Source organism: Nelumbo nucifera, chromosome 5 (assembly GCF_055504915.1).
Source record: "Nelumbo nucifera cultivar China Antique chromosome 5, China Antique-T2T, whole genome shotgun sequence".
In the NCBI taxonomy this organism is placed as follows: Eukaryota; Viridiplantae; Streptophyta; class Magnoliopsida; order Proteales; family Nelumbonaceae; genus Nelumbo; species Nelumbo nucifera.
In genome coordinates, this window is record NC_142653.1 from 57,327,562 (window position 1) to 57,353,975 (window position 26,414).

Here is a 26,414-nt window from a genome sequence, read left to right on the forward strand (position 1 = left end):
GGGTATAGCTCTGCACCAAACCTCACCAACAGGGAAGGGGGAAAGGGTAGGACTGGTGGAATGACTTAAGACTTTGAAGAACGAAGCACAAGAGAAAATAACATTGGGGGTAGGTGTCAAAATTCTAGAATCCGCCCTAGTGGGGTCTAAGACAACGTTATCAAGAATTGCAATAAGGCTCAAAATACTGTTGAAGTCTGAGTCTCTCAAATCCCTTCTTAGACCCAAAATCCACCCAATCCTAGAAGTGGAAGAGGACTGGGTGGTGAAAGACGAGATCAACTCATTTTTCAAAACAGAAAGAGCATACAAAGACGGAAACCGATCCTTTAGAGGGGCGTTCCCCACCCAGGTTTGTTCCCAAAATTTTATAGAGTTTCTGGAATTCAGGTCATACCTGATATTAGGGAAGAAAACTGGTAGCATTTCCTAAATGGCTTTCCAAGGAGAATTGCTTGTGGTCCTAACTCTGATTCCAGCGTCCCATCCATTGTGCTCCAACCCAAGTATCCTTGCCACTATTCTATCCCATAGCTTCTCCTTCTCCAAAGGAAACCTCCACAACCACTTCCCCAACAGAGTCATATTCCTTCTCCTAATACTCCCAAGCCCCAAACCACCACACGACTTACTCCTACATACTATTTCCTAGCTAACTCTACGGTCCCTATTCTCCTCTCCCGGCTCCCACAGGAAATCTCTCATTATCTTCTTTAATCTGTTAGCAATCTTCACTGGGATTTTAAACACCGACATGAAAAAGATGGGTAAGTTAGAAAGTGTGGCCTTAATTAGTATAATTCTCCCACCAAGATAGAGGTAGTTCTTTTTCCAGGATATCAGTCTCTTTTCAAACATTTCCATCACTGGGTTCCAAAAACTCTCTCTCTTGGGATAATCACCTAATGGTAACCCTAAGTAGTTCAAAGGCCACCCCGAAATTTCACACCCCAGCACTTCAGCAATCTCCATAATCTCTCCCTCCTCCAAATTCACCCCCACTACACAACTTTTTCCAAGGTTAACCTTCAAATTGGACATTTGCTTAAACAGTTGTATCACCGATTTTAAGTTCCTGATAAGCCTCACATTACCTCATTCACAAAACAGAATCGTGTCATCAGTAAACTGTAAGTGAGTGAGGGGGGTTTCCACCCTCCCAACTCTCTAGCCTCTAATGAGCCCCCTAGAATCTGCTCTGTGAATCAGTTTCCCCAAAACCTCCGCAATTAGAATGAACAAGAAAGGAGAAAGGGGGTCACCTTGTCTTATACCCCTATTGGCAAGAAAGAAATCTACCACTGTCCCATTCACTAGCACGGAATAATAACAACTCTGGACACAGCCCATGGTCCAGTTACACCATCTAGCCCCAAACCCGAATTTAGTTAAAACTTTCCACAAGAAATCCCAGTCCACCAAATCATAAGCCTTTTCCAAGTCCAGCTTACAGACCACTCCCTTCTTCTTATCCTTCAAAAAGTTCTCTAATATCAATTTTCTCTCGAATGAAATGCTATCCACTTTAATATTTTTTTGTATGATCATATTGAATAGGATTATGAGCAATGTTTATAGTTTTTTTTTTTTTTTTTTTTTTTTTTTTTTTTTTATCAATAACACTTTCATTACTTCATCAGTAGAAAATTTACAAGTGGAAGACTAACACACTTATCTTCCAAGAATCACAAAGAGCTTCAAAAAGGAAAAATGGAAAAGGCAAAGACACTAAAGTTACAGCTTAGCCCAAAACAATGAATCCCCTTCTGCCCCTTGTTTAGCTAAATTGCCAGTTAAGCAATTAGCTGATCTTTTAATCCAACATGTCTTAACTTCCATCTCCCGCACCAGCCACTTGAATTTCCTCTTCTCAATATTGTACTTCCATAAATCATTTTGATCTTTAGTCAGTCATCCTATCACCACCTCTGAATCCCCTTCAATTATGAGTTTCTTGATGTTCAATTCCTTAGTTTTCCGGACTCCTACCATAACTGCAAAGATCTCAACTCTAGGGAGTCACCCACTCCAATTGGGCTTGAGAACATAGCAGAGATGACCCATTTTCATCCCTAAAAACACCCCCGATCCCCGATTGTCCCGGGTTTCCCGTACTACACCCATCAATGTTTAATTTTAAGAATCACTATGTGGGGGGGTCCAAGCCACTCTCATTACTGACATGGTCTGTGTGCAATTTGCAATTTCACCCCACTTCCTCAACATGTCATCCACAGTGTAATCTATGAATAATTCCAATGATTTTAGCCATTGTACCGCCCTAATTTGTATGATAGCCCTCAGATCTGCTGCTCCTCTCTGAGTTTCTAAGAATATCCTGGAGTTTCTTTCTTCCCACAGTGTCCAACATACTGTTGCCCTTAGTCCTCTCCACATTGTCCTTCCCCTTTTTAACCACCACCTGAAAAAAGAAGGGGAGAAAAGGCCATGCATGTCAGATGGGAGATTCCAACTGCATCCCAATAAAGATAAGGCCCAATCCCAAATTGACCTTGCGAAATGGCAAGACACCAGTAGGTGAAAACTAGTCTCCCCATTTGCTTTACAGAGAACACACCACTGAGGTGACAAGCAAGTATTGGGTCTCTTCTTTTGGGGTAGATCACTAGTGTTGATTCTTTCCAGATAGGCTTCCCAACAAAAACAATTAACCCTAAGGGGTATAGCTCTGCACCAAACCTCACCAACAGGGAAAGGGGAAAGGGTAGGACAAGTGGACTGACTTAAGACTTTGAAGAACGAAGCACAAGAGAAAATGCCATTGGGGGTAGGTGTCCAAATTCTAGAATCCGCCCTAGTGGAGTCTAAGACAACATTATCAAAAATTGCAATAAGGCTCGAAATACTGTTGAAGTCCGAGTCCCTCAAATCCCTTCTTAGACCCAAGTTCCACCCAATCCCAAAAGTGGAAGAGGACTGGGTGGTGAAAGACGAGATCGACTCATTTTTCAAAACAGAAAGAGCATACAAAGATAGAATCTGATCCTTTAGAGGGGCGTTCCCCACCCAGGTTTGTTCCCAAATTCTATGGAGTTACCGGAATTCAAGTCATACCTGATATTAGGGAAGAAAACTGGTAGCATGTCATGAATGGTTTCCAAGGAGAATTGCTTGTGATCCCAGCTCTAGTTCCAGCGTCCCATCCATTGTGCTCAAGCCCATGTATGCTTGCCACTATTCTATCCCATAGCTTCTCCTTCTCTAAAGGAAACCTCCACAACCACTTCCCCAATAGAGTCATATTCCTTCTCCTAATACTCCCAAGCCTCAAACCACCACACGACTTACTCCTACACACTATTTCCCAGCTAACTCTATGGTCCCTCTTCTCCTCTCCCGGCTCCCGCAAGAAATCTCTCATTATCTTTTCTAATCTGTTAGCAATCTTCACTGGGATTTTAAACAACGACATGAAAAAGATGGGTAAGTTAGCAAGCGTGGCCTTAATTGGTGTAATTCTCCCACCAAGAGAGGGGTAGTTCTTTTTCCAGGATATCAGTCTTTTTTCAAACATTTCCATCTTTGGATTCCAAAAACTCTCTCTCTTGGGATTATCACCTAATGGTAACCCTAAGAAGTTCAAAGGCCACCCGAAATTTCACACCTCAGCACTTCAGCACTCTCCCTAATCTCTCCCTCCTCCAAATTCACCCCCACCACATAGCTTTTCCCAAGGTTAACCTTCAAATTGGACATTTGCTCAAACAATTGTATCACCGACTTTAAGTTCCTAATAAGCCTCACATTACCTCCTCCACAAAACACAATCGTGTCTTCAACAAACTGTAAGTGAGTGAGGGGGTTTCCACCCTTCCAACTCTCTAGCCTCTAATGAGCCCCTTAGAATATGCTCTGTGAATCAGTTTCCTCAAAACCCCACAATTAGAATGAACAAGAAAGGAGAAAGGGGGTCTCCTTGTCTTATACCCCTACTGGCTGGAAAGAAATCTACCACTGTCCCATTCACTAACATTGAATAATGACAATTCCGAACACAGCCCATGGTCCATTTACACCATTTAGCCCCAAACCCGAATTTAGTTAAAACATTCCTCAAGAAATCCTAGTTCACCAAGTCATAAGCCTTTTCCAAGTCCAGCTTACAGAACACTCCCTTCTTCTTATCCCTCTTAAAGTTCTCAACTATCAATTTTCTCTCAGATGAAATGCTCTCCACTTTAATATGTTTTTGTACGATCATACTGAATAGGATTATGAGCAATGTTTATAGTTTTATTTTATTTTTTATCAATAACACTTTCATTACTTCATCAGTAGAAAATTTACAAGTGGAAGACAAATACACTTATCTTCCAAGAATCACATAGAACATCAAAAAGGAAAAAAGGAAAAAAGGAAAAGACAAAGACACTAAAGTTACAGCTTAGCCCAAAACAATGAATCCCCTTCTGCCCCTTGTTTAGCTAAACACTCAGTTAGGGAATTAGCCGATATTTTAATCCAACTGCATCCAAATAATGAAGGGGAGAAAAGGCCCTGCATGTCTGATGGGGGATTCCAACTTCATCCAAATAAGGAGAAGGCTCAATCCCAAATTGACCTTGCGAAGTGGCAAGACAGCAGTAGGTGAATACCAGTCTCGCCATATGCTTTACACAGAACACACCATTGAGGTGACAAGCAAGTATTGGGTCTCTTCTTTTGGAGTAGATCACCAGTGTTGATTCTTTCCTGATAGGCTTCCCAACAAAAACTATTAACCCTAGGGGGTATAATTCTACACCAAACCTCGCCAACAAGGAAAGGGCAAAGGGTAGGACTGGTGGACTGACTTAATACTTTGAAGAACGAAGCACAAGAGAAAATGCCATTGGGGGTAGGTGTCCAAATTCCAGAATCCGCCCTACTCGGGTCGAAGACAACGTTATCAAGAATTGCAATAAGGCTCGAAATACTATTGAAGTCTGAGTCCCTCAAATCCTTTCTTAGACCAAAATTCCACCCAATCCCAGAAGTGGAAGATGAGGGTGGTGAAAGACAAAATCGACTCATTTTTCAAAACAGAAAGAGCATACAAAGACGGAAACTGATCCTTTAGAGGGGCATTCCCCACCCAGGTTTGTTCCCAAATTTTTATGGAGTTATCGGAATTCAAGTCGTACATGATATTAGGGAAGAAAACTGGTAGCATGTCATGAATGACTTTCCAAAGAGAATTGCTTGTGGTCCTAGCTCTGATTCCAGCGTCCCTTCCATTGTGCTCCAGCCCATGTTTGCTTGCCACTATTCTATCCCATAGTTTCTCCTTCTCCAAAGGAAACCTCCACAACCACTTCCCCAACGGAGTCATATTCCTTCTCCTAATACTCCCAAGCCCCAAACCACCACACGACTTACTCCTACCCACTATTTCCCAACTAATTCTATTGTCCCTATTCTCCTCTCCCGGCTCCCATAGAAAATCTCTCATTATCTTCTCTAATCTGTTAGCAATTTTCACTAGGATTTTAAACAGCGACATGAAAAAGATGGGTAAATTAGCAAGCATGGCCTTAATTAGTGTAATTCTCCCACCAAGAGAAAGATGGTTCTTTTTCCAGGATATCAGTCTTTGTTCAAACATTTCCATCACAGGTTTCCAAAAACTCTCTCTCTTGGGATTATCACCTAATGGTAACCCTAAGAAGTTCAAAGGCCACCCCGAAATTTCACACCCCAGCATTTCAGCACTCTCCCTAATCTCTCCCTCTTCCAAATTCACCTCCACCACACAGCTTTTCCCAAGGTTAACTTTCGAATTGGACATTTGCTCAAACAGTTGTATCACCGACTTTAAGTTCCTGATAAACCTTACATTACCTCATTCACAAAACAGAATCGTGTCATCAGCAAATTGTAAGTGAGTGAGGGGGGTTTCCACCCTCCCAACTCTCTAGCCTCTAATGAGCCCCTAGAATATGTCGTATGAATCAGTTTCCCCAAAACCTCCGCAATTAGAATGAACAAGAAAGGAGAAAGGGGGTCTCCTTGTCATATACCCCTACTGGTTGGAAAGAAATCTACCACTGTCCCATTCACTAGCACTGAAAAATGACAATTCTGGACACAGCCCATTGTCCACTTACACCATCTAGCACCAAACTCAAATTTAGTTAAAACTTTCCTCAAGAAATCCCAGTCCACCTAGTCATAAGCCTTTTCCTAGTCCAGCTTACAGACCACCCCCTTCTTCTTATCCCTCTTAAAGTTCTCCACTATCAATTTTCTCTCGGATGAAATGCTATCCACTTTAATATGTTTTTGTACGATCATACTGAATAGGATTATGAGCAATGTTTATAGTTTTTTTTTTTTTTATCAATAACACTTTCATTACTTCATCAGTAGAAAATTTACAAGTGGAAGACAAACACACTCATCTTCCAAGAATCACAAAGAACTTCAAAAAGGAAAAAAGGAAAAGACAAAGACACTAAAGTTACAGCTTAGCCCAAAACAATGAATCCCTTTCTGCCCCTTGTTTAGCTAAACCGTCAGCTAGGGAATTAGCCGATCTTTTAATCCAACATGTCTTAACTTCCATCTCCCGCACCAGCCACTTGAATTACCTCTTCTCATTATTGTACTTCCATAAATCATTTTGATCTTTAGTCACCACCCTATCACCACCTCTGAATCCCCTTCAATTATGAGTTTCTTGATGTTTAATTCCTTAGCTTTCCGGACTGCAAAGATCTCAGCTCTAAGGGAACCATCCACTCCAATTGGGCCTGAGAACATAGCAGAGATGACCCCATTTTCATCCCTAAAAACACCCCCGATCCCCGATTGTCCCGGGTTTCCCCTATTACACCCATCAAAGTTTAATTTTAAGAATCCACTAGGTGGGGGGTCCAAGCCACTCTCATTACTAACTTGGTCTGCGTGCAATTTGCAATTTCACCCCACTTCCTCAACATGTCATCCACAATGTAATCTGTGAATAATTCCAAAGATTTCAGCCACTGTACCGCCCTAATATGTAAGATAGCCTCAAATCTGCTGCTCCTCTCTGAGTTTCTAAGAATATCTTGGAGTTTCTTTCTTCCCACAGTGTCCAACATACTGCTATCCTTATTCCTCTCCACATTGTCCTTCCCCTTTTTAACCGCCACCTGAAAAAGGAAGGGGAGAAAAGGCCCTGCATGTCTGATGGGGGATTCCAACTGCATCCAAATAAGGAGAAGGCCCAATCCCAAATTGACCTTGCGAAGTGGCAAGACACCAGTAGGTGAAAACCAGTCTCCCCATCTGCTTTACATAGAACACACCATTGAGGTGACAAACAAGTATTGGGTCTCTTCTTTTGGAGTAGATCACCAGTGTTGATTCTTTCCAGATAGGCTTCCCAACAAAAACAATTAACCCTAGGGGGATAGCTCTGCACCAAACCTCACCAATAGGGAAAGGGGAAAGGGTAGGACTGGTGGAATGACTTAAGACTTTGAAGAACGAAGCACAAGAGAAATTGCCATTGGGGGTAGGTGTCCAAATTCTAAATCCTTCCTAGTGGAGTCTAAGACAACGTTATCAAGAATTGCAATAAGGCTCGAAATACTGTTGAAGTCTGAGTCCCTCAAATCCCTTCTTAGACCCAAGTTCCACCCAATCCCAAAAGTGGAAGAGGACTGGGTGGTGAAAGGCGAGATCGAGTCATTTTTCAAAACAGAAAGAGCATACAAAGACAGAAACTGATCCTTTAGAGGGGCGTTCCCCACCTAGGTTTGTTCTCAAAATTTATGGAGTTACCAGAATTCAAGTCATACCTGATATTAGGGAAGAAAACTGGTAGCATGTCATGAATGTCTTTGTAAGGAGAATTGCTTGTGGTCCTAGCTCTGATTCCAGCGTCCCATCCATTGTGCTCCAACCCATGTATGTTTGCCACTATTCTATCCCATAGCTTCTCCTTCTCCAAAGGAAACCTCCACAACCACTTCCCCAACATAGTGATATTCTTTCTCCTAATACTCCCAAGCCCCAAACCACCACACAACTTACTCCAACACATTATTTCTTAGCTACTCTATTGTCCCTCTTCTCCTCTCCCGGCTCCCACAAGAAATCTCTCATTATCTTCTCTAATCTGTTAGCCATATTCACTGGGATTTTAAACACCGACATGAAAAATATGTGTAAGTTAGCGAGCGTGGACTTAATTAGTGTAATTTTCCCACCAAGAGAGAGGTAGTTATTTTTCCAGGATATCAGTCTTTTTTCAAACATTTCCATCACTGGGTTCCAAAAACTCTCTCTCTCTTAGGATTATCACCTAATGGTAACCCTAAGTAGTTCAAAGGCCACCCTGAAATTTCACACCCCAGCACTTCAACACTCTCCCTAATCTCTCCCACCTCCAAATTCAGCCCCACTGCACAGCTTTTCCCAAGCTTAACCTTCAAATTGGACATTTGATCAAACAGTTGTATCACCGACTTTAAGTTCCTGATAAGCCTCACATTACCACCTTCACAAAACAGAATCGTGTCATCAGCAAACTGTAAGTGAGTGAGGGGGGTTTCCACCCTCCCAACTCTCTAGCCTCTAATGAGCCCCCTAGAATCTGCTCTGTGAATCAGTTTCCCCAAAACCTCCGCAATTAGAATGAACAAGAAAGGAGAAAGGGGGTCACCTTGTCTTATACCCCTATTGGCAAGAAAGAAATATACCATTGTCCCATTCACTAGCACGGAATAATGACAATTCCGGACACAGCCCATGGTCCAGTTACAACATCTAGCCCCAAACCCGAATTTAGTTAAAACTTTCCTCAAGAAATCCCAGTCCACCAAGTAATAAGCCTTTTCCTAGTCCAGCTGACAGACCACTCCTTTCTTCTTATCCCTCTTAAAGTTCTCCACTATCAATTTTCTCTCGGATGAAATGCTATCCACTTTAATATGTTTTGGTACGATCATACTGAATAGGATTATGAGCAATGTTTATAGTTTTATTTATTTTTTATCAATAACACTTTCATTACTTCATCAATAGAAAATTTACAAGTGGAAGACAAACACACTTATCTTCCAAGAATCACAAAGAGCTTCAAAAAGGAAAAAAGGAAAAGACAAAGACACTAATGTTATAGCTTAGCCCGAAACAATGAATCCCCTTCTACCCCTTGTTTAGCTAAACCGTCAGTTAGGGAATTAGCCGATCTTTTAATCCAACATGTCTTAACTTCCATCTCCCGCACTAGCCACTTGAATTTCCTCTTCTCTTTATTGTACTTCCATAAATCATTTTGATCTTTAGTCAGCCATCCTATCACCACCTCTGAATCCCTTCATTTATGAGTTTCTTAATGTTCAATTCCTTAGCTTTATGGACTCCTTCCATAACTACAAAGTTCTTTGCTCTAAGGGAGTCACCCACTCCAATTGGGCCTGGGAACATAGTAGAGATGACCCCATTTTCATCCCTAAAAACACCCCCGATCTCCGATTGTCCGGGTTTCCCCTACTACACCCATCAAAGTTTAATTTTAAGAATCCACTAAGTGGGGGGGGGGGGTCCAAACCACTCTCATTACTGACTTGGTCTACGTGCAATTTGCAATTTCACCCCACTTCCTCAACATGTCATCCATAGTGTAATCTGTGAATAATTCCAAAGATTTCAGCCACTGAACCGCCCTAATATGTATGATAGCCCTCAGATCTGCTGCTCCTCTCTGAATTTCTAAGAATATCCTGGAGTTTCTTTCTTCCCACAGTGTCCAACATACTGCTGCCCTTAGTCCTCTCCACATTGTCCTTCCCCTTTTTAACTGCCACCTGAAAAAGGAAGGGGAGAAAAGGCCCTGCATGTCTGATGGGGGATTCCAACTGCATCCAAATAAGGAGAAGGCCCAATCCCAAATTGACCTTGCGAAGTGGCAAGACACCAGTAGGTGAAAACCAGTCTCCCCATCTGTTTTACACAGAACACACCACTGAGGTGACAAGCAAGTATTGGGTTTCTTCTTTTGGAGTAGATCACTAGTGTTGATTCTTTCCAGATAGACTTCTCAACAAAAACTACTAACCTTAGGGGAAAGGGTAGGACTGGTGGACTGACTTAAGACTTTGAAAAACGAAGCACAAGAGAAAATGCCTTTGGGGGTAGGTGTCCAAATTTTAGAATCCGCCCTAGTGGGGTCTATGACAACGTTATCAAGAATTGCAATAAGGCTCGAAATACTGTTGAAGTCTTAGTCCCTCAAATCCCTTCTTAGACCCATGTTCCACCCAAACCCAGAAGTGGAAGAGGACTGGGTGGTGAAAGACGAGATCGACTGATTTTTCAAAACAGAAAGGGCATACAAAGACAGAAAATGATCCTTTAGAGGGGCGTTCCCCACCCAGGTTTGTTCCCAAAATTTTTTGGAGTTATCGGAATTCAAGTCATACCTGATATTAGGGAAGAAAACTGGTAGCATGTCATGAATGGCTTTTTAAGGAGAATTGCTTGTGGTCCTAGCTCTGATTCCAGCGTCCCATCCATTGTGCTCTAGCCCATGTATGCTTGCCATTATTCTATCCTATAGCTTCTCATTCTCCAAAGGAAACCTCCACAACCACTTCCCCAACAAAGTCATATTCTTCTCCTAATACTCCCAAGCCCCAAACCACTACACGACTTACTTCTACACACTATTTCCCAGCTAACTCTATGGTCCCTCTTCTCCTCTCCCGGCTCCCACCTAAAATCTCTCATTATTTTCTCTAATCTGTTAGCAATCTTCACTGGGATTTTAAACACCGATATGAAAAAGATGTGTAAGTTAGCGAGCGTGGCCTTAATTAGTGTAATTCTCCCACCAAGAGAGAGGTAGTTATTTTTCCAGGATATCAGTCTTTTTTCAAACATTTCCATCACTGGGTTCCAAAAACTCTCTCTCTCTTAGGATTATCACCTAATGGTAACCCTAAGTAGTTCAAAGGCCACCCCGAAATTTCACACCCCAGCACTTCAACACTCTCCCTAATCTCTCCCTCCTCCAAATTCACCCCCACTGCACAGTTTTTCCCAAGCTTAACCTTCAAATTGGACATTTGCTCAAACAGTTGTATCACCGATTTTATGTTCCTGATAAGCCTCACATTACCACCTTCACAAAACAGAATCGTGTCATCAGCAAACTGTAAGTGAGTGAGGGGGGTTTCCACCCTCCCAACTCTCTAGCCTCTAATGAGCCCCCTAGAATTTGCTCTGTGAATCAGTTTCCCCAAAATCCCCGCCATTAGAATGAACAAGAAAGGAGAAAGGGGGTCTCCTTGTCTTATACCTCTACTGGCTGGAAAGAAATCTACCACTGTTCAATTCACTAGCACGGAATAATGACAAATCGGGACACAACCCATGATCCACTTACACCATCTAGCCCCTAACCCGAATTTAGTTAAAACTTTCCTCAAGAAATCCCAGTCCACCAAGTCATAAGCCTTTTCCAAGTCCAGCTTACAGACCATTCCCTTCTTCTTATCCCTCTTAAAGTTCTCCACACTCTCATTAGCAATTAAAATCTGATCTGTAATTTGTCTTCCACTCACAAAAGCTCATTGATAGTGTGAAATGATGTCTAGCAATACCTCTTCAACCTCAAAGACAACACTTTTGCAATGATTTTATACTAGCTGTTAACCAAGCTTGTTGGCCTAAAATCCTTCGGGTGGGATGCATCTTTCTTTTTTGGAATTAAGGCTATAAATGTAGAGTTTACACCCAGATTGACAATTCCTCTCTTGAAAAACTCCTCAAACACCCGCAAGAGATCATCTTTCAAGATATACCAACAATCCTGATTAAAAGCCATTGTGAACCCATCCGGCCCTGGAGCTTTTGTTCTATCCATAGAAAACACAGCCTCCTTGATCTCGTCTAGATTAAAACTTCTTTCCAACCTTCTCCTGTTCTCCACCCCTACATCTGGCTAGTCCAGACCTTCTACCCACACCCTTCTACTCACAGGCCTTCTTTGAATAGATTTGAAGTGCTCCACACAAGCCCTGACAATCTCCTCTTGCTGTACTAACTCAACTCCATCTACTACCAATTTAGAAATAAAGTTCTTCTCCTGCCATCTACTAGAGAGTGGAAATACCTAGTGTTTCTGTCTCCCTCTTGCAACCATTTACACTGAGATTTTTGCCTCCAGCTAATTTCCTCATTGTGCAGGCAGTCCTCTAACTATTTTCTCAATTCTCTCCTGAGATCATTGTCTTCCTCTCCAAATTCTCTCCTTTCCTCTTTAGAGTCAAGGCTTTCAATCTTATACATCAAGTCTCCCTTTCTTTCTTCTAACCTCCCGAACTCCATAAAATTCCACTCCTTGATTATTGCTTTCAAGAATTGTAGTTTCTTATGGAATCTCATCCCCTCCCACTCCACCAGCAGGTTACACTCATGCCACCTCTCCCTCACTTTGTTAGGAAACCCTGGATGAAGTAACCACATATTTTCAAATCTAAAGGGGGGTAGGACCTCCACACCTTCTTTCCTCCTTACATAACACTATGGGCTAGTGATCCGAGATCACCCTTGGGAGAGCTCTAGAAGCCAAGGGTCTCCAATGTTCTTCCCAATCCAAAGAGAACAGGAATCTACCCAGCTTAGAGCACATGGGTCTAGATTGGAGATTTGACCATGTAAAAGCCTTATGTGCTAGGGGAATCTCTTTAAGCTCAAATGCATCAACAAAACTATTAAACTTCCTCATGCTTTTTGTCACCCTCTAGTTAACCTTATTGGACTCCTCCGAGAATGTAATCACATTGAAATCCCCACCCATGCACCAAGGCCCATCCCACAACCCTCTAACATCAGCCAGTTCCTCCCATAGCTCCTTTTTCTCTCTGTAGTCATTCGGTCCGTAAACATTTGTGAGCACCCACATATAATCATCCTCTTGCTGCTTAAACTTCATGGAAACTGAGTACTTTCCGATCAACTCCTCCTGACCTTCAACCACATCTCTCTTTCACATTGTTACAATCCCCCCGAAAGCACTCCACGATGGAGCCGCCACCCAACTAATCCCCCTGGCTTTCCATACACTCCTTGCCCACTTGTCATTAAACTCCATTCTCTTAGACTCTTGCAACAGCACAATGTCTAGGTCATACCGTCTTCTTACCTCTTTTATTGTTGCTCTCTTCTTTGCACTCCCAATTCCCCTCACATTCCAACTAAGAATCTTCATTCTGCTTCTTTTTTAAAACCCCTTGCCACCTACCCACTACTTTCCCCCTTTCCTTCTATCTCCTTTTACCCCGAGCTTCTTGTCTCCTTCTATATCTCTCTTTAATCTCTCTATGTTTATAGTTGCCTAATTGTCACAATAATATCTCATAGGACTTTTTGTTGGAATTCCCATTTTTGTTAACAAGATCTTCAATCATAGCAAATCTAGAATCCCATGAGTCATTGCCATGTATTCTGCCTTTGCACTAGAGTGAGCAACAATAGATTACTTCTTGCTCCTCCGAGATATCACATTGCCCCCAACTAACAGCCTACCAATCTTTGATAGACCTCTCTATGTAGAAGAACATCTCCATCTGTGGCATTCAACTTGTGGTTAGGGTTAATTGGGGTTCCAACTAGTTTTCACCCTAATTTTCCAACATCTTATAGCAAGTTAACAACATATTTTCTTTGAGAAATGAAAATACCCTTCATTAATCTTGTTACCTCAATTCTTAAAAAGTATTTAAGATCACCAAGGTCCTTAATTTCAAATTCAAAGGCAAGAAAAGATTTCAACTGAGAGATTCCAAAGATGACATATCCAATCAAAACAATATCATTTACATATACTATCAGCATAGTCACCCGATTATCATGCCTTCATATGAACAAAGTATGGTTAGCCTAAGATTGAGATAACCCAACTGTCAGGATTGTTTTTCTGAATCCATCTACCCAAGCTCTAGGAGATTGTTTGAGTCCATACAGGGTTTTTTTTAAGCAACAAATCTTTCCCTCACTATTAGGAAGGCTCATTCCTGGTGGTAGGTCCATATAAACTTCCTCCCGTAGATCTCTATTAATAAAGACATTTTTCACATCTATTTGATATAAAGGCCAAGAGAAGTGTGCTGCAAGAGACAAAATCACGTGAATATAACTCATTGAGCAAACATTTCCTGATAATCAATGCCATAAGTCTGAGTATACCCTTTAGCTACCAAGCGTGCCTTATACACCCAGTTACGTCCAACTATAGATTTATCCTTAAGAAGAGATACAAGCTTCCAACTTGCTATTCATTATTGATGACCTCTATATCAAATGGATGTAGAGAAAATATTTCTAATGGGGACCTCCACATGGAAGTATAAATAGAGTTACCTTCAGGTGTTGATATTCCAAACAGTAATGAGAAAGTGTGCAAATTGAAAAAGTTGTTTTATGGTTTTAAATAATTCCCTAGAGTTAGTTTTATAGGCTTAAAGGATCTATTATGAAGATTGGCTCGAACAATCTCAAATTGATCACACTTACTTCGTTAAGAGGATAGAAGATTCTGTAATTATGTTGATTGTGTATGTTGGTAATATTATTATCATAAGGAGTGACTCTAAATTAATTACCAACTTAAAGCCAACAACCTATTGAATAAATGAGCATGGTCAAAATTTGAATGTTGAGATGCATGAATGGAAAAATAAGTTAGACCAAGATTAGAAATTTACTCATTGGAATGAACCTAGGAGTAGCTCTTATAGGTAATAAAATGACAAAAAGTTTACTAAAAGATAGTTTGGTCATGTATAGAGAATACCATCTACAACACCTATATGTAAAATGATCTATTACAAGTTAAAGGGATTTGAAGATCTAGGAGTAGATAAAAAAGTTAAAAAAAACAAAACAAAACAAAACATGTTGAAGTAATAGGATTTATGTAGACGATCCCATAAAATTGGAACAAAGCTTAGAAGATTATGAAGATAATTTTATTATCCATATCTAGAAAAGAAAGCATCATTAACAAAAGAAAGGAAAGGCAAACTAGGTTATAATTTACAGCAAGTTAACTAAAGCCTCATAACATAGTAGTATTTGCATTTTATTAGGCTCAAGGGGCCAAGCCGGGTTTAACACCAATGATAAGGGCTTTAAGGTAGGCCTGGCCCTACACGGGCCCAAGTTGGGTTTACAGGATTTTTAGGCCTAATGAGTAATGACATGGGGATTTGACATCAAATAATAAAAATTTAATTATCTAAATGAAATAACGTATAATACATACAAAAATTTACATAATCCAAAGTTAAGTTGGGTTTGGCTAGGCTTTAGGCCAATGGCACAAAAAAATAAGGCATGGACCAGCCTCATTTAATTATTAAGCTTGATTTGGCTCGGCTTACCTAATAAAGGCAATGCTTTCATTCCCATTCTTCAACAATGTTAGATTTGAAACAACACGAAATAGTTATTGCAACCATTGAGTGTTTTCCCAAGTTCCACATTGCTTAGGGAATGAAAATGAAGACCTTGCCTTCATCCCATACAAGGCCTATGGACAATTTTCATACTGGAATTGACTTAAGTATTGACACATGCCAATTCATAAATATTTATTTATATGGTAAAATTAAAGTTAAAACTTTTAAATTTTATATAAAATAATAAACATTTAATATAAAATAAAATATACTTATGTATATATACTATATAAATTATAATACATATTATAATATATGAAAATATGTATATCATATATTATATTTAAAAGTATATATTATATTATATTGTGAACTGGGTTTGAAGTATTGGGCCCAAGCCCAGCCTAGAATTTTCTAGGCTTGATGTAGGCCCGGACTAGGCCTGCACACAAAAACCTAGGCCCAGGCTCATAAATTGGTGGGTTGGGTCGGGCCAGGCCAAGAATGATCATCCCTATACATACATGTACGTATATACATATATGCATACATACATATATATATACATGCATGATACATACATATATACATGTGTGTGTGTTTAATATTTGTTTTAACTGTATTGGTCACATTAGATAATAATTAATTATGTCCGGTGCATACCTAATTAACCAGAATTTGCATTCTTTTCCTTTGCACTCTCATGCATTTGTACTAGTGCAAATAAAATTGCACTGCAACCAAACAAAGCCTTAATATTCAAGAATGCTATTAATTTTGATTTGTACTTCAAGTTCATATTTTCCATGCTAAATCATGCTAAATTCTTTTTTACCTTTCAGTAACCATGCATGAATAGCTTTATCCCAATACTAAATTACAATAGCAACAAAATCAAAATTGTTCAACAATGGAAAAAGAGAAAAATTAAAGAAATACTGAAGTTCATACCGTGTGCTTTGTTAATACTTGGAAGGCATCCTCGTGATACCACAATCTACTACGTTCTTCAGGCTCCTTTGGTGCTTCTTCACGAACAATTTCCCTCCCCATGTCTCGAACTAGATCATGCATTCTCAGTTCATTTTTTTCATCAATTATTAGGAGAGACCTACGGGCCAGAACACTAATTCCAATCTCTGAGAAGAATCCACAACTGTCAAGTACTGTAACTACATCTTCTTTCTCAATTCTAATAAAGAAACAAGCAATATCAAGAAATATGTCCTTCTCATTTTCATCTAATGCATCAAAGCTTAGTCTAAGTTGCTTCTGAATGTCTTTATTAGGTATTCTCTTTAACTTCTCCAATGCACTTCTCCACTCAGGTATGCTTCTATATTCACCCAAGAAAGAGCCTAAAACCTGAAGAGCTAATGGAAGGCCCCCAAGGCAAGACACTATGTTTCTGGCGAGCTCCTCATATTCACTTATAGGGTGATCTTTTCTAAAGGTATGCCAGCTAAAAAGTTCAAGAGATTCCTCCTTGTCCAACTTTCTAACCTTATATACAGTGTCCACTCGAAGCTCATTTAATAAATGCTCGTCTCTAGTTGTTATAATGACTCTACTTCCCATACCAAACCAATCGCGTGCTCTTGCTAGTGCATCCAATTGGTTTAATTGATCCACATTATCAAGAACAACGAGAACCCTTTTACAGCTGAGCTTTTCTTTGATCAAATTGACTCCTCTATCGAGAGTACTTATCCTTATATTTTCCTTTGAAACCATTAGGATATCAGAAAGAAGTTGCTCCTGCAGTCGAACTAAACCGTTGGGCTCTTCTGAAATGTCTCTGATATCATGAAGGAAACTGCAACCTTCAAACCTGTGAAAGATTAGGCTGTAGATGGCTTTTGCTATTGTTGTCTTACCTATTCCACCCATACCCCAGATCCCCACAAAACGAACATCGTGTGATCCAACACTTAACAAAGAAGTCATTTTTTCTACACGGGAATCCAATCCAACTAAGTGGGTGGCAACCTTCATTTGCATTTGAATCAGTTTAGTGAAAACCTCTTCAACAATTTTATGGACAAACTTGGCTTCGTGCCTGCCAATTGTGATCCAAATAATAGAGTAAAAATATTGATAATGCAAAAAAAATCAAGTAAATATATCAGTCAAGAAGCAGAACCAAGAAGTGAATTTCTTGCTGATAGCTAGATTCTGGACATTGCTAATTATGTGCATGCATGAGCAACCAAGGCAACCAAGGCCATCTATATCTATAACATTTTCAAAAATGCAGTCCATATCAGCTTAATCTCTTTTGCTTTCAAAAACGCAGTTGTCCATATCAACATAATCTCTTTTGCTTTCAAACTCCTTAGAATTTTGTGGTTTTTATTAAAAGATGAAAGAAAAATCAATTAGGGGCTCCTTACAACGGAGTCAATTTTCTTTTATTATGAAATTGAATGTAATGATTCCCCATTAATAGGGGCATCTCTTAACACTACTCTGAATCTTAACGCTGTATTTGGTTGCATTGCAAATTTATTTGCACTAGTACAAATGCATGGGAGTGCAAACGGTTTGAGTGTAAATTCTTACCTATTTTTGTTTCAAATTTTAGTTTATTTTGTTTGTTGCAATTCAAATGAAGTAAATTAAGGCATGAAGCAGAATAAAGTAAAATTCCAAAATAAAATTAAACAAGAATTTGCTTTTTTTTATATTTGCACTTCTTAGTATATCTCTCTTGAAACTCCTCCTAATCTATTTCACGATTCTAAATAATACTCTCCAGAATTTTCTCCTAAGGCTGCGTTTGGTTGTAAAGCAAACAAATTTGTACTGATGCAAAACTATGACAATGCAATTTCTGACCTTTTTTCTTTTAAATTTTAGCTTATTTTATTTGATTGCAATGCAAATAAAGTAAATTAAGACATAAAGCAGAATAAATAAAACCCAAAACAAAGTTGTACCAAATTTTACATTATTTCATTTGTACTCTCAGCATTTGTACTAGTGCAAAATAAAATTGCACTGCAACCAAACGCGGCCTAAAACTCATTATATCTCTCGCATGTGTTTATTTCTCCATTAGGGGAACGACATTGGAGCACCTTAGCAAGAACTCAAGCCCTATGTGATTTGTTGTGTATGAGATTTTCACAGGATCGGTGCTCTACAGTCTACACGGGCTGCGTGATACACAATGCCCGTTTCTTTCAACTTTGACCCACATTGCACACAGGTACCATGATTTATGTTGCTTTTTTGTCAAGCACTTAGATAGATTTGTATTATACGCAGGCCTATACAATCTGTACTGTACATGGTATTATGCATGCCTTTACTTGTTATTTACACAAATCCTAGAGTAAGGTTAGAATGTTAATCTAATTTAACTCTGTGTGCACATGTGTAAATAAAGGTCAAGTTAATATTATATAATATATCAAGTTTAACTTAATGACCTACACCAAAACTAAGATAAGTATCTAATTTATATAATATAGATATTAATTATTAATTACAATTAAAATTAATTGAAACTAAGAAAAACTAATGATAATCAATAAATTAATTAAATGAATAAAAAGATCAATAAAAATTGTTTTATTCATGGAAATTTATTAATTTTACATTTAATTTTTTAATTTAAATTTAACTTTAAAATAATACATAATTTCGTCACTCTCATGAAGAGTGCACTTCAATTGTATTTTGATCTCATAAACATATTCAAAAAATACTGTTAGGGTTAGACTTGGACTGGCTTTGCTTAATTAAGAATATCAAAGGGATCCTTTGTCCTTTTTCAGTAGAATTCTTTTCCTTCAATTTCGTTTAGCAAACTTGTGAACTGGAAGTCCCAACTAGAATATACTAAAACAAGGATGCCAATGTAAGCACTTAGCAACACTCTATTTCCTTCCCATTTCATTGTTCAAAAATTGAACACAATAATTCAAGTAGCTAATTACTTGTAAGACTTTTCCATAATCTCTCCTGATTAACTTGCTACTTACTCTCTCTCTCTCCTCTTTCTCATTAGCTACTCTCATTGTCTCTCCTCATTAAACACGCCATTAATCCTCTCTCCTTCAATAACTCATGCCATTAAGTATCTTTCCTCACAATCAACGTTTTTGAATCGCCATTGACCTAGACGGTTGGACCGTTCAGCTTGGAAACCGTCCAGACAATTGGTTCCGTTTTATCCAAAACCCGGAATCTACTCAAAAACTGTTGAAAAAGTCAACAAACCATTGACCCAGGTGGTCGAACCGTCGATCCATCAACCCATTCAATGATTTTTGACTGCTTTTTTATTTTTAATTATTTTTAAAATTTTTTATTTTGTTGTCAGAACGGACCGTCTGTTCGAACCGGATGATCGGACCATTGACCCCAAAACCGGTGCCCAGAACAGTTCCATTTCCAGGTCATTTTTTAAAACGTTGCTCACAACTGCTCCATTCCTATGACCACACCATTTGGGGTGATCATTTCTTAGCGTGGCCTAAAAATCCAGCCTGGCCCAACCAGCAAATTTCTGGGCCAAGGTCCATTATGTGTTAATGTCATATGATATAAAATATATTGTATATCCCATCAAGTTTAATCAGTGATTTAGGCACAAAGCCTGGCCTAGCCTGCCTGACCCTGGCTATGCTCGAGCTTACATTTCACGAACCCAACTTGTCCCATGATCACCCCATGCGTAATGGTGCAACTCAGGTTGGCAAGTTAGCATTTTATATTGCTTTAGGCTCAGGCCTTTGGTTCAGGTACATTCAAAGTTTGATAAAAGCCCAAACCAAGCCCACCCAAATTACTCTCCTACCCACACATCATGCTTCAACCACCTATTATATTTATCCAAGTCCTACATTTTACCTTAGATTTTTTTTCTATACATGCCAATCAACAAATATTAAACAATTAATAATTAAAATTTATAAATTTTAAGCATTAACAATAATTATATTGTCTTTCTAAGAGATCAAGCATAATACTTTAGATATATCTAGAAGGATCAATGTTCCACCGCTGGGTGATGAGAATAACCAAAATTTGTATTAATTTTTAGTATTCTAAATTGAACTGAAATTAATACAATTAATTATTTTTATTATTTTTAAAAGAAATTTTAATTGACTTTAATTATTTTTTAATAATTTTTGTTGATAAAAATTTACAATTAGTATTAGAAGTTTTATTCATGTAATTATTTGTAAGTAGAAAATAAGTGGATTTTAAGTGAGCAAATATTAAATTTAAAATCAATTAATTTCATTAATAAAACTAAGTTAGTACTTTTGTTCATTTTGATTAATTTATTAATTTTTATTATTTCTTTTTTAGTTTAATTACTTAGAATGGAATTTAAATGGGAATTTTGAATTATAATTTTTATTAGTGAAACAATTATTATTTATTATAAAATTTATAATTAATTATATTTAAAAGATTTTGTAATTACTATTAATTTTATTAGTTATTATAATTTTACAGTTATTATTATCTTTATTTATCTTTCTAGATATCAGTTTTTACTCTTCTTATTTTAATATTCTTAAATATTAATGTTTTATATTTTAATTTGTTTTTAATTATAATTTATTAATATCAAATTAAACTGAAATTCTAACTTAAATAATACAAGATTTGTATATAATTAGGTTGTCACCAAATGAAGCGTAGGCACTAAAAAGAATATGGATCTCATGTATAGTATTAGATTGTACAAAGCCTATGTACAATATAAACCTAACAAAATCCTTGACACTAGCACTATAAATCATATGGTACCTGCGTATATTATGGGTTGAAGTCAAGATAAACGTGCATCTTAGGTAAGATTGTTTAAGAGAGGTTTTATGAAAAGATATCTTAGTGAAGAAACTATTTCTTAGGGGTGCAAATTGGATCCGATCCTATTTGGTCAAATTCGGATCACCTCTGGTCAGATTTTTGGATCGGACTCAGATCCCCTCATCTGATCTGAGAAGATTAGATGGATCCGATGTGTTATATATTTATAAATATAAATATATAATACATTTATTTATTTATTATTTACATTGTATTTTTATAAATTTATTATATTATTTACTTTTATAAAAAAACATGTATGTATGATGAAAATAATTAAAAAATACTCGTATTTTTTGTTTTTTCTTTATTTAAATTAGTATATTTTATTTTTTCTTAATAATTTATTAATTAAAAAAACAAGTCAGATCAAATCAGATCCGAAGATTCGATAGGATTTGAATTCAGATAAAGTCCTATCAGATCTGATCGAATTGGATCTAGCATGAACAGTGTCAGATCGGATTCGAATATACCCTGATTCGAATCCGATCCAATCTGTTTGCATTCCAAATATTTCTTATGTTTGGTTCTTGAAAAAAATCTAAAAATTCTCATTTTAGACAAATGAATTAAATGATAGAGAGTATGTTTGTTTTTTTCTTTTTTGTAAATAGGTATAATCAAATTTAGGGTAAATTGTTGAAACTTGAAACCTCCCCTAATGTGTTCCACAATTGCTGAAACCTCTATGAAGTTTGGTAATTGCAAGCATCTCCCCTAAACTTTATGACACAATTGCAAGTAGACCTCCTTTGTTAAAATCCTTTAGCAAGAGGCACGAAAATGTCAAAATTTTGGTTGGATTGGGGAATTGGTCAATTGAAACAACCGACCATTAGCAAAAACCAGAGTTGTATTAGTTTGCAACAATTCTCAATTTGGTCAATCAGTTCAAAAGATTTAAATTTAAAAAATTGCAATAATATTTTAAAAAAATACATTGACAATGTAAAATATTTTAGGAGATATGGAAAATTTTCCACTTTCCTATATTAAAAAAATAAATTTAGAATATAAAATATTAATATGTATCAATTGGTTAACTTGAATTGATTTTGGTTAGTTTACACAGACAAACCAAAGCCAACCCAACCACTTATGTTAACATAATTGTTTAATTCAAACTAAATGAAAATATTAAAAGAAAACCAACTAACTCGGATCGAATTGGTTGGATTGGTTAATATGGTAAATTTCATCAATTATAAACAACTCTCTAGTTGCTAGTTATTATGCTTGTATTTATGTAACGAGTTAGGCAAGAAAAATATATTTACGAAGCAAGTTAAATTAATTGTTTGATTAAAAATATTTTGTGATTGTATACATTTGAGTGTCTTATCTGTTTATTAATCTACTCCATTTTATTATAGAAAATAACAAATTAAGCAATGAGAAGAAAAACTGAAATGTCACCTTACAAAATAACCCGTGGTTGGTGGTTCTATGTGACACCCAATAAAATAAGAAAACGCCAGTATTTTATCTGACACCCGTTGATGTGATGCACTGATCTTTTGTTTTTGTTTAGGGAGAATGACTAATCAGCCCATATCAGAATTTTATAGCCCCAAACGAATTGATGCCAAATTCATGTGCTTTATAGTGGAGAGAGGGGGGCAATGCAAACTGGTCATAGTATACGAAGGTGGAAGGCTAACAGAAGAAGACAGCCAAAGACTCCGACTTCAATAATTCAATGACAAAACGTGACAGGCACGGCTAAATTTAAAAGTGCTTATTTAAAAAATAAGTGTTTATGAGTATGTGGGGTGAAAAATACTTATTTTAAATAGGGTATAGTATAGGTATTTCAAAAATGATATAACCGATTAAAATAGGAGATAAAGAAAATAAATATATAAAAATAAGCTTAAAATTTGAGATTTTCAAATAGATAGTAAATATTTATTTTAGTCTTATTTTCCAAATGCAAATAATTACTTATTACTGTGGTCCGGTCCAAAATAAGTGATTATTGGAATAAACTCCCCCATTTTCACCTTTAAGACTGCAGAATTAAAAAAGGAAAGGATTTCAGTAAAGCTGAGAAGATTAGGTTACCCTTTAGCAAGATATCGGAGATCCCAACCGGACAAGTTGGCCGCTTCAGTGAGAGCCGATCTCCACCTCTTCACCTTCTCCATCATCTCTGTATTGAACTCAAAACGCTTTTCGTGGCTCGCAAATGCCTCGGCGAAGCTCCCAGTCTGTTTTCGAACATCCGACGGATCGATGTCATAGAAAACGGGCATGACAATTGTCCGGCCAATCTTTCTCTTCTTGCCGCGGCACTCGAGAATTTTGCAGAGTTCATCGAGACACCATCTGGAAGAAGCATAGTTCTTGGAGAAAATGATGATACAAATCCTTGACTCTTCGATTGCTTTCAGCAGCGCTGGGGAGATCTCCTCGCCTCTCTGGAGCTCTTTGTCGTCTCTGAATGTGTGAATGCCTTTCTTGACCAAAGCCGTGTAGAGATATTCGGTGAAGTTCTTACGCGTATCCTCACCTCTGAAACTCAAGAAGACATCATAATTCCATTCATCTGATGAAGAGGAAGTAGAAGAAGAAGAAGAAGAAGAAGAAGAGTCTTCTTCGGTCCCCATGGAAGTAGCGATCTCAAGGCAGCTGGTTAGGACTCAAGTCTATATAGTTGGCCGAGTGGCGTGGGGACGACGCAGGTGGCAGGATATCTGATGAAGAATAGCATAACATGGTTTATCAATGGCCGCGGAAAAACAGATCCTCCGAAATTCCTCCATAAAACAACAAATATTAAGTATGAAAAGGAAAGAGAAAAAAAAAAAGGAATTCATGCTTACTCGTAGGTTGAATCTGAAATCCATTAAACACAATATTAGCTCAGAACTGAAATCCATCGATAAATTGTTCTGGTCTCTGAGTGTAGAAGCATGTCTAACAAGGAAACACAAAATTATATAAATGACGATCGATCAGAGGCAATCACGGTGGTTATACCAGTTTGGGCTTGGTCTTGGAGCTAAAACAATACTAAAAACAAAAATACTAGAAACAACTAAAAAATGCCATGAGAACTTTTAGATCTGGTGTTAGCTTCACCATAAATGACGAGAAGAAGCTTGAATGTACTGACCTTTTGAGCTGCATATGGGTGGTAGTGGAAGTGGCGGAGAAGGCAACCCTCTCTTCACAAACAATTCAGTCAATTCTGATATTTTCTAAGGGCAACTTTACGGCCCTAATATCAATAAAAATAATACTTTTAAAAAAATAAAAAAATAATAATTTTTCAAAAATAATATCAATTAAGGTAGAATTTCTGTTCATCTTTTCCCTCTTACAATCTATTCACCGGTGCCGCCGCCTGCCGCCGTTCGCCGCCGCCTCTGGCGGAATCATCCTCTTTGGAGCCTTGCATTCTCTGTCTCTCTCTCTCTAATTTTTGGGGTCCTAATTAGCTAGCTTCAGAGTTGGACGAAGTGAAGATCTGGAAAGAAAATGCACGCAAGACAGATTCAAAGGTGACGAGTCTCGCCCCATCTTCTCCGACGAGATCCCCTCAGAGGCCCGTCTACTACGTGCAGAGCCCATCACGAGACTCCCACGATGGCGAGAAGACAACAACATATTTCCATTCGACGTCGGTACTCAGCCCCATGGGCTCACCCCCCCACTCCCACTCCTCCGTCGGTCGCCATTCTCGTGAGTCCTCCAGCAGCCAGTTCTCCGGATCCCTCAAGCCTGGTTCACGCAAGATCACGCCCAACGATAGATCTCGAGGGGGTCCCCACCGCAAGGGACAGAAGTCATGGAAGGAATGCTCCGTGATTGAAGAGGAGGGGCTTCTGGAAGATGAGACAGCCGAAAGGAGTCTACCTCGTCGCTGTTATTACCTCGCTTTCGTTCTTGGCTTCATCTTACTTTTCTCTCTCTTTTCCTTAATCTTGTGGGGAGCCAGTCAACCTCAGAAGCCTACAATCACCATGAAGGTATAATTGAATTTTTGTTTGTTACTCAAAAACCCATCCTTCCCTTTTCTCTTCTCTGAAATGAATTTTTAATTTGCAGAGCATTACATTTGAGCAAATCATGATTCAATCAGGTACTGATGCTACCGGAGTGGCGACTGACATAGTCTCCCTCAATTCCACTGTAAAGCTAGTTTTTCGTAACACTGCTACGTTTTTCGGAGTACATGTAACGTCAACATCTGTTGATCTCTCCTAGTCTCAACTAAGTGTGGCCAGTGGCACCGTAAGCAACAAAACCCATCTCATGTTATGTTTCTCTGAGAAAATAAAGATGATTCAATCAAACTCCTTCTCTGTGGTGGTTTTAACCTTTTATTTCCTTCCCTCCTTGGGATGACATTGCAGATAAAGAAGTTCTATCAGTCGAGGAAGAGCCAAAGAACGATGACGGTAGTAATGATGGGGAATAAAATCCTTCTAGGAAGTGGGGAGGGTTTGAGCAGTTCAACAGGCACCTTAACGGTGCCGGTGCCTCTGAAACTGAGTTTCATGGTTCGATCGAGGGCATACGTCCTGGGAAAACTGGTCAAACCAAAAGACGATTGAGTGCTCCATGGTTCATGATCCTAAGAAACTCAACGTCCCCATTTCTCTGAAGAATTCATGCTAAGTAAAATCAGATTCATGGTCGGACGCCGCGGCGAACAGCGGCGGGCGGCAGCAATGGTGAATAGATTGAAGAGGGAAAATATGAAAGTAATTCTATCTTAATTGATATTATTTTAAAAAAGTTAACTTTTTTTTGAAATTTTTTAAAAATGCCGCTTTTATTGATATTAAGGCCCTAAAATTGACCTTATCTATTATAACCCCTATTTTCTTCCCTCAACTTTCGGTCGACACGCTGCTTTTAGGCAACACCACATCCCAACTTTTTTACTTGTTTATTCCGCTATAAAACGAGTGCCCATCTGCGCCCCACAATGTCCTATAGTACATGCCCACCTTCTTTTGGAACATCTCTCATCTCACAAGGTGAGGATGTGATGTGTGGCATTGTGGGATGCAGATGTGAACTCTTATAAAACATAAAAAAGTGATAGGAATAATCGTATCCGATAATTGCAGTCACACATCTCTCATAAGAATAATTTACCTTTCTGATACTTTTCCATCAAAACAAATGGAGACTGAATCTACTCTTTACACCGGGCGCCTC

General features: G+C 38.3%; 1 protein-coding gene and 1 pseudogene across 2 annotated transcripts in view; one reads left to right on the plus strand and one right to left on the minus strand.

Moving 5' to 3' along the window:
• LOC104596827 (TMV resistance protein N-like) overlaps positions 1–25,607 on the minus strand; it is a 34,300-nt gene extending 8,693 nt beyond the window's left edge. Inside the window, exons 1-5 of the mRNA XM_010258140.3 lie at positions 24,566–25,607; positions 24,358–24,462; positions 24,065–24,158; positions 23,304–23,935; positions 16,350–17,457 (exon numbers count right to left, since the gene is read on the minus strand). Coding sequence (XP_010256442.1) covers positions 16,350–17,457; positions 23,304–23,848 — 1,653 coding nt within the window. The 5' untranslated portion in view covers positions 23,849–23,935; positions 24,065–24,158; positions 24,358–24,462; positions 24,566–25,607. The remainder of the gene's footprint in view (positions 1–16,349; positions 17,458–23,303; positions 23,936–24,064; positions 24,159–24,357; positions 24,463–24,565) is intronic.
• Positions 24,881–26,047, plus strand: LOC104596928 (uncharacterized; annotated as a pseudogene). Its single transcript, XR_016076315.1, has 3 exons — positions 24,881–25,213; positions 25,293–25,478; positions 25,601–26,047. The product of XR_016076315.1 is annotated as an uncharacterized LOC104596928 (transcript).
• The last annotated feature ends 367 nt before the right edge of the window (positions 26,048–26,414 follow it).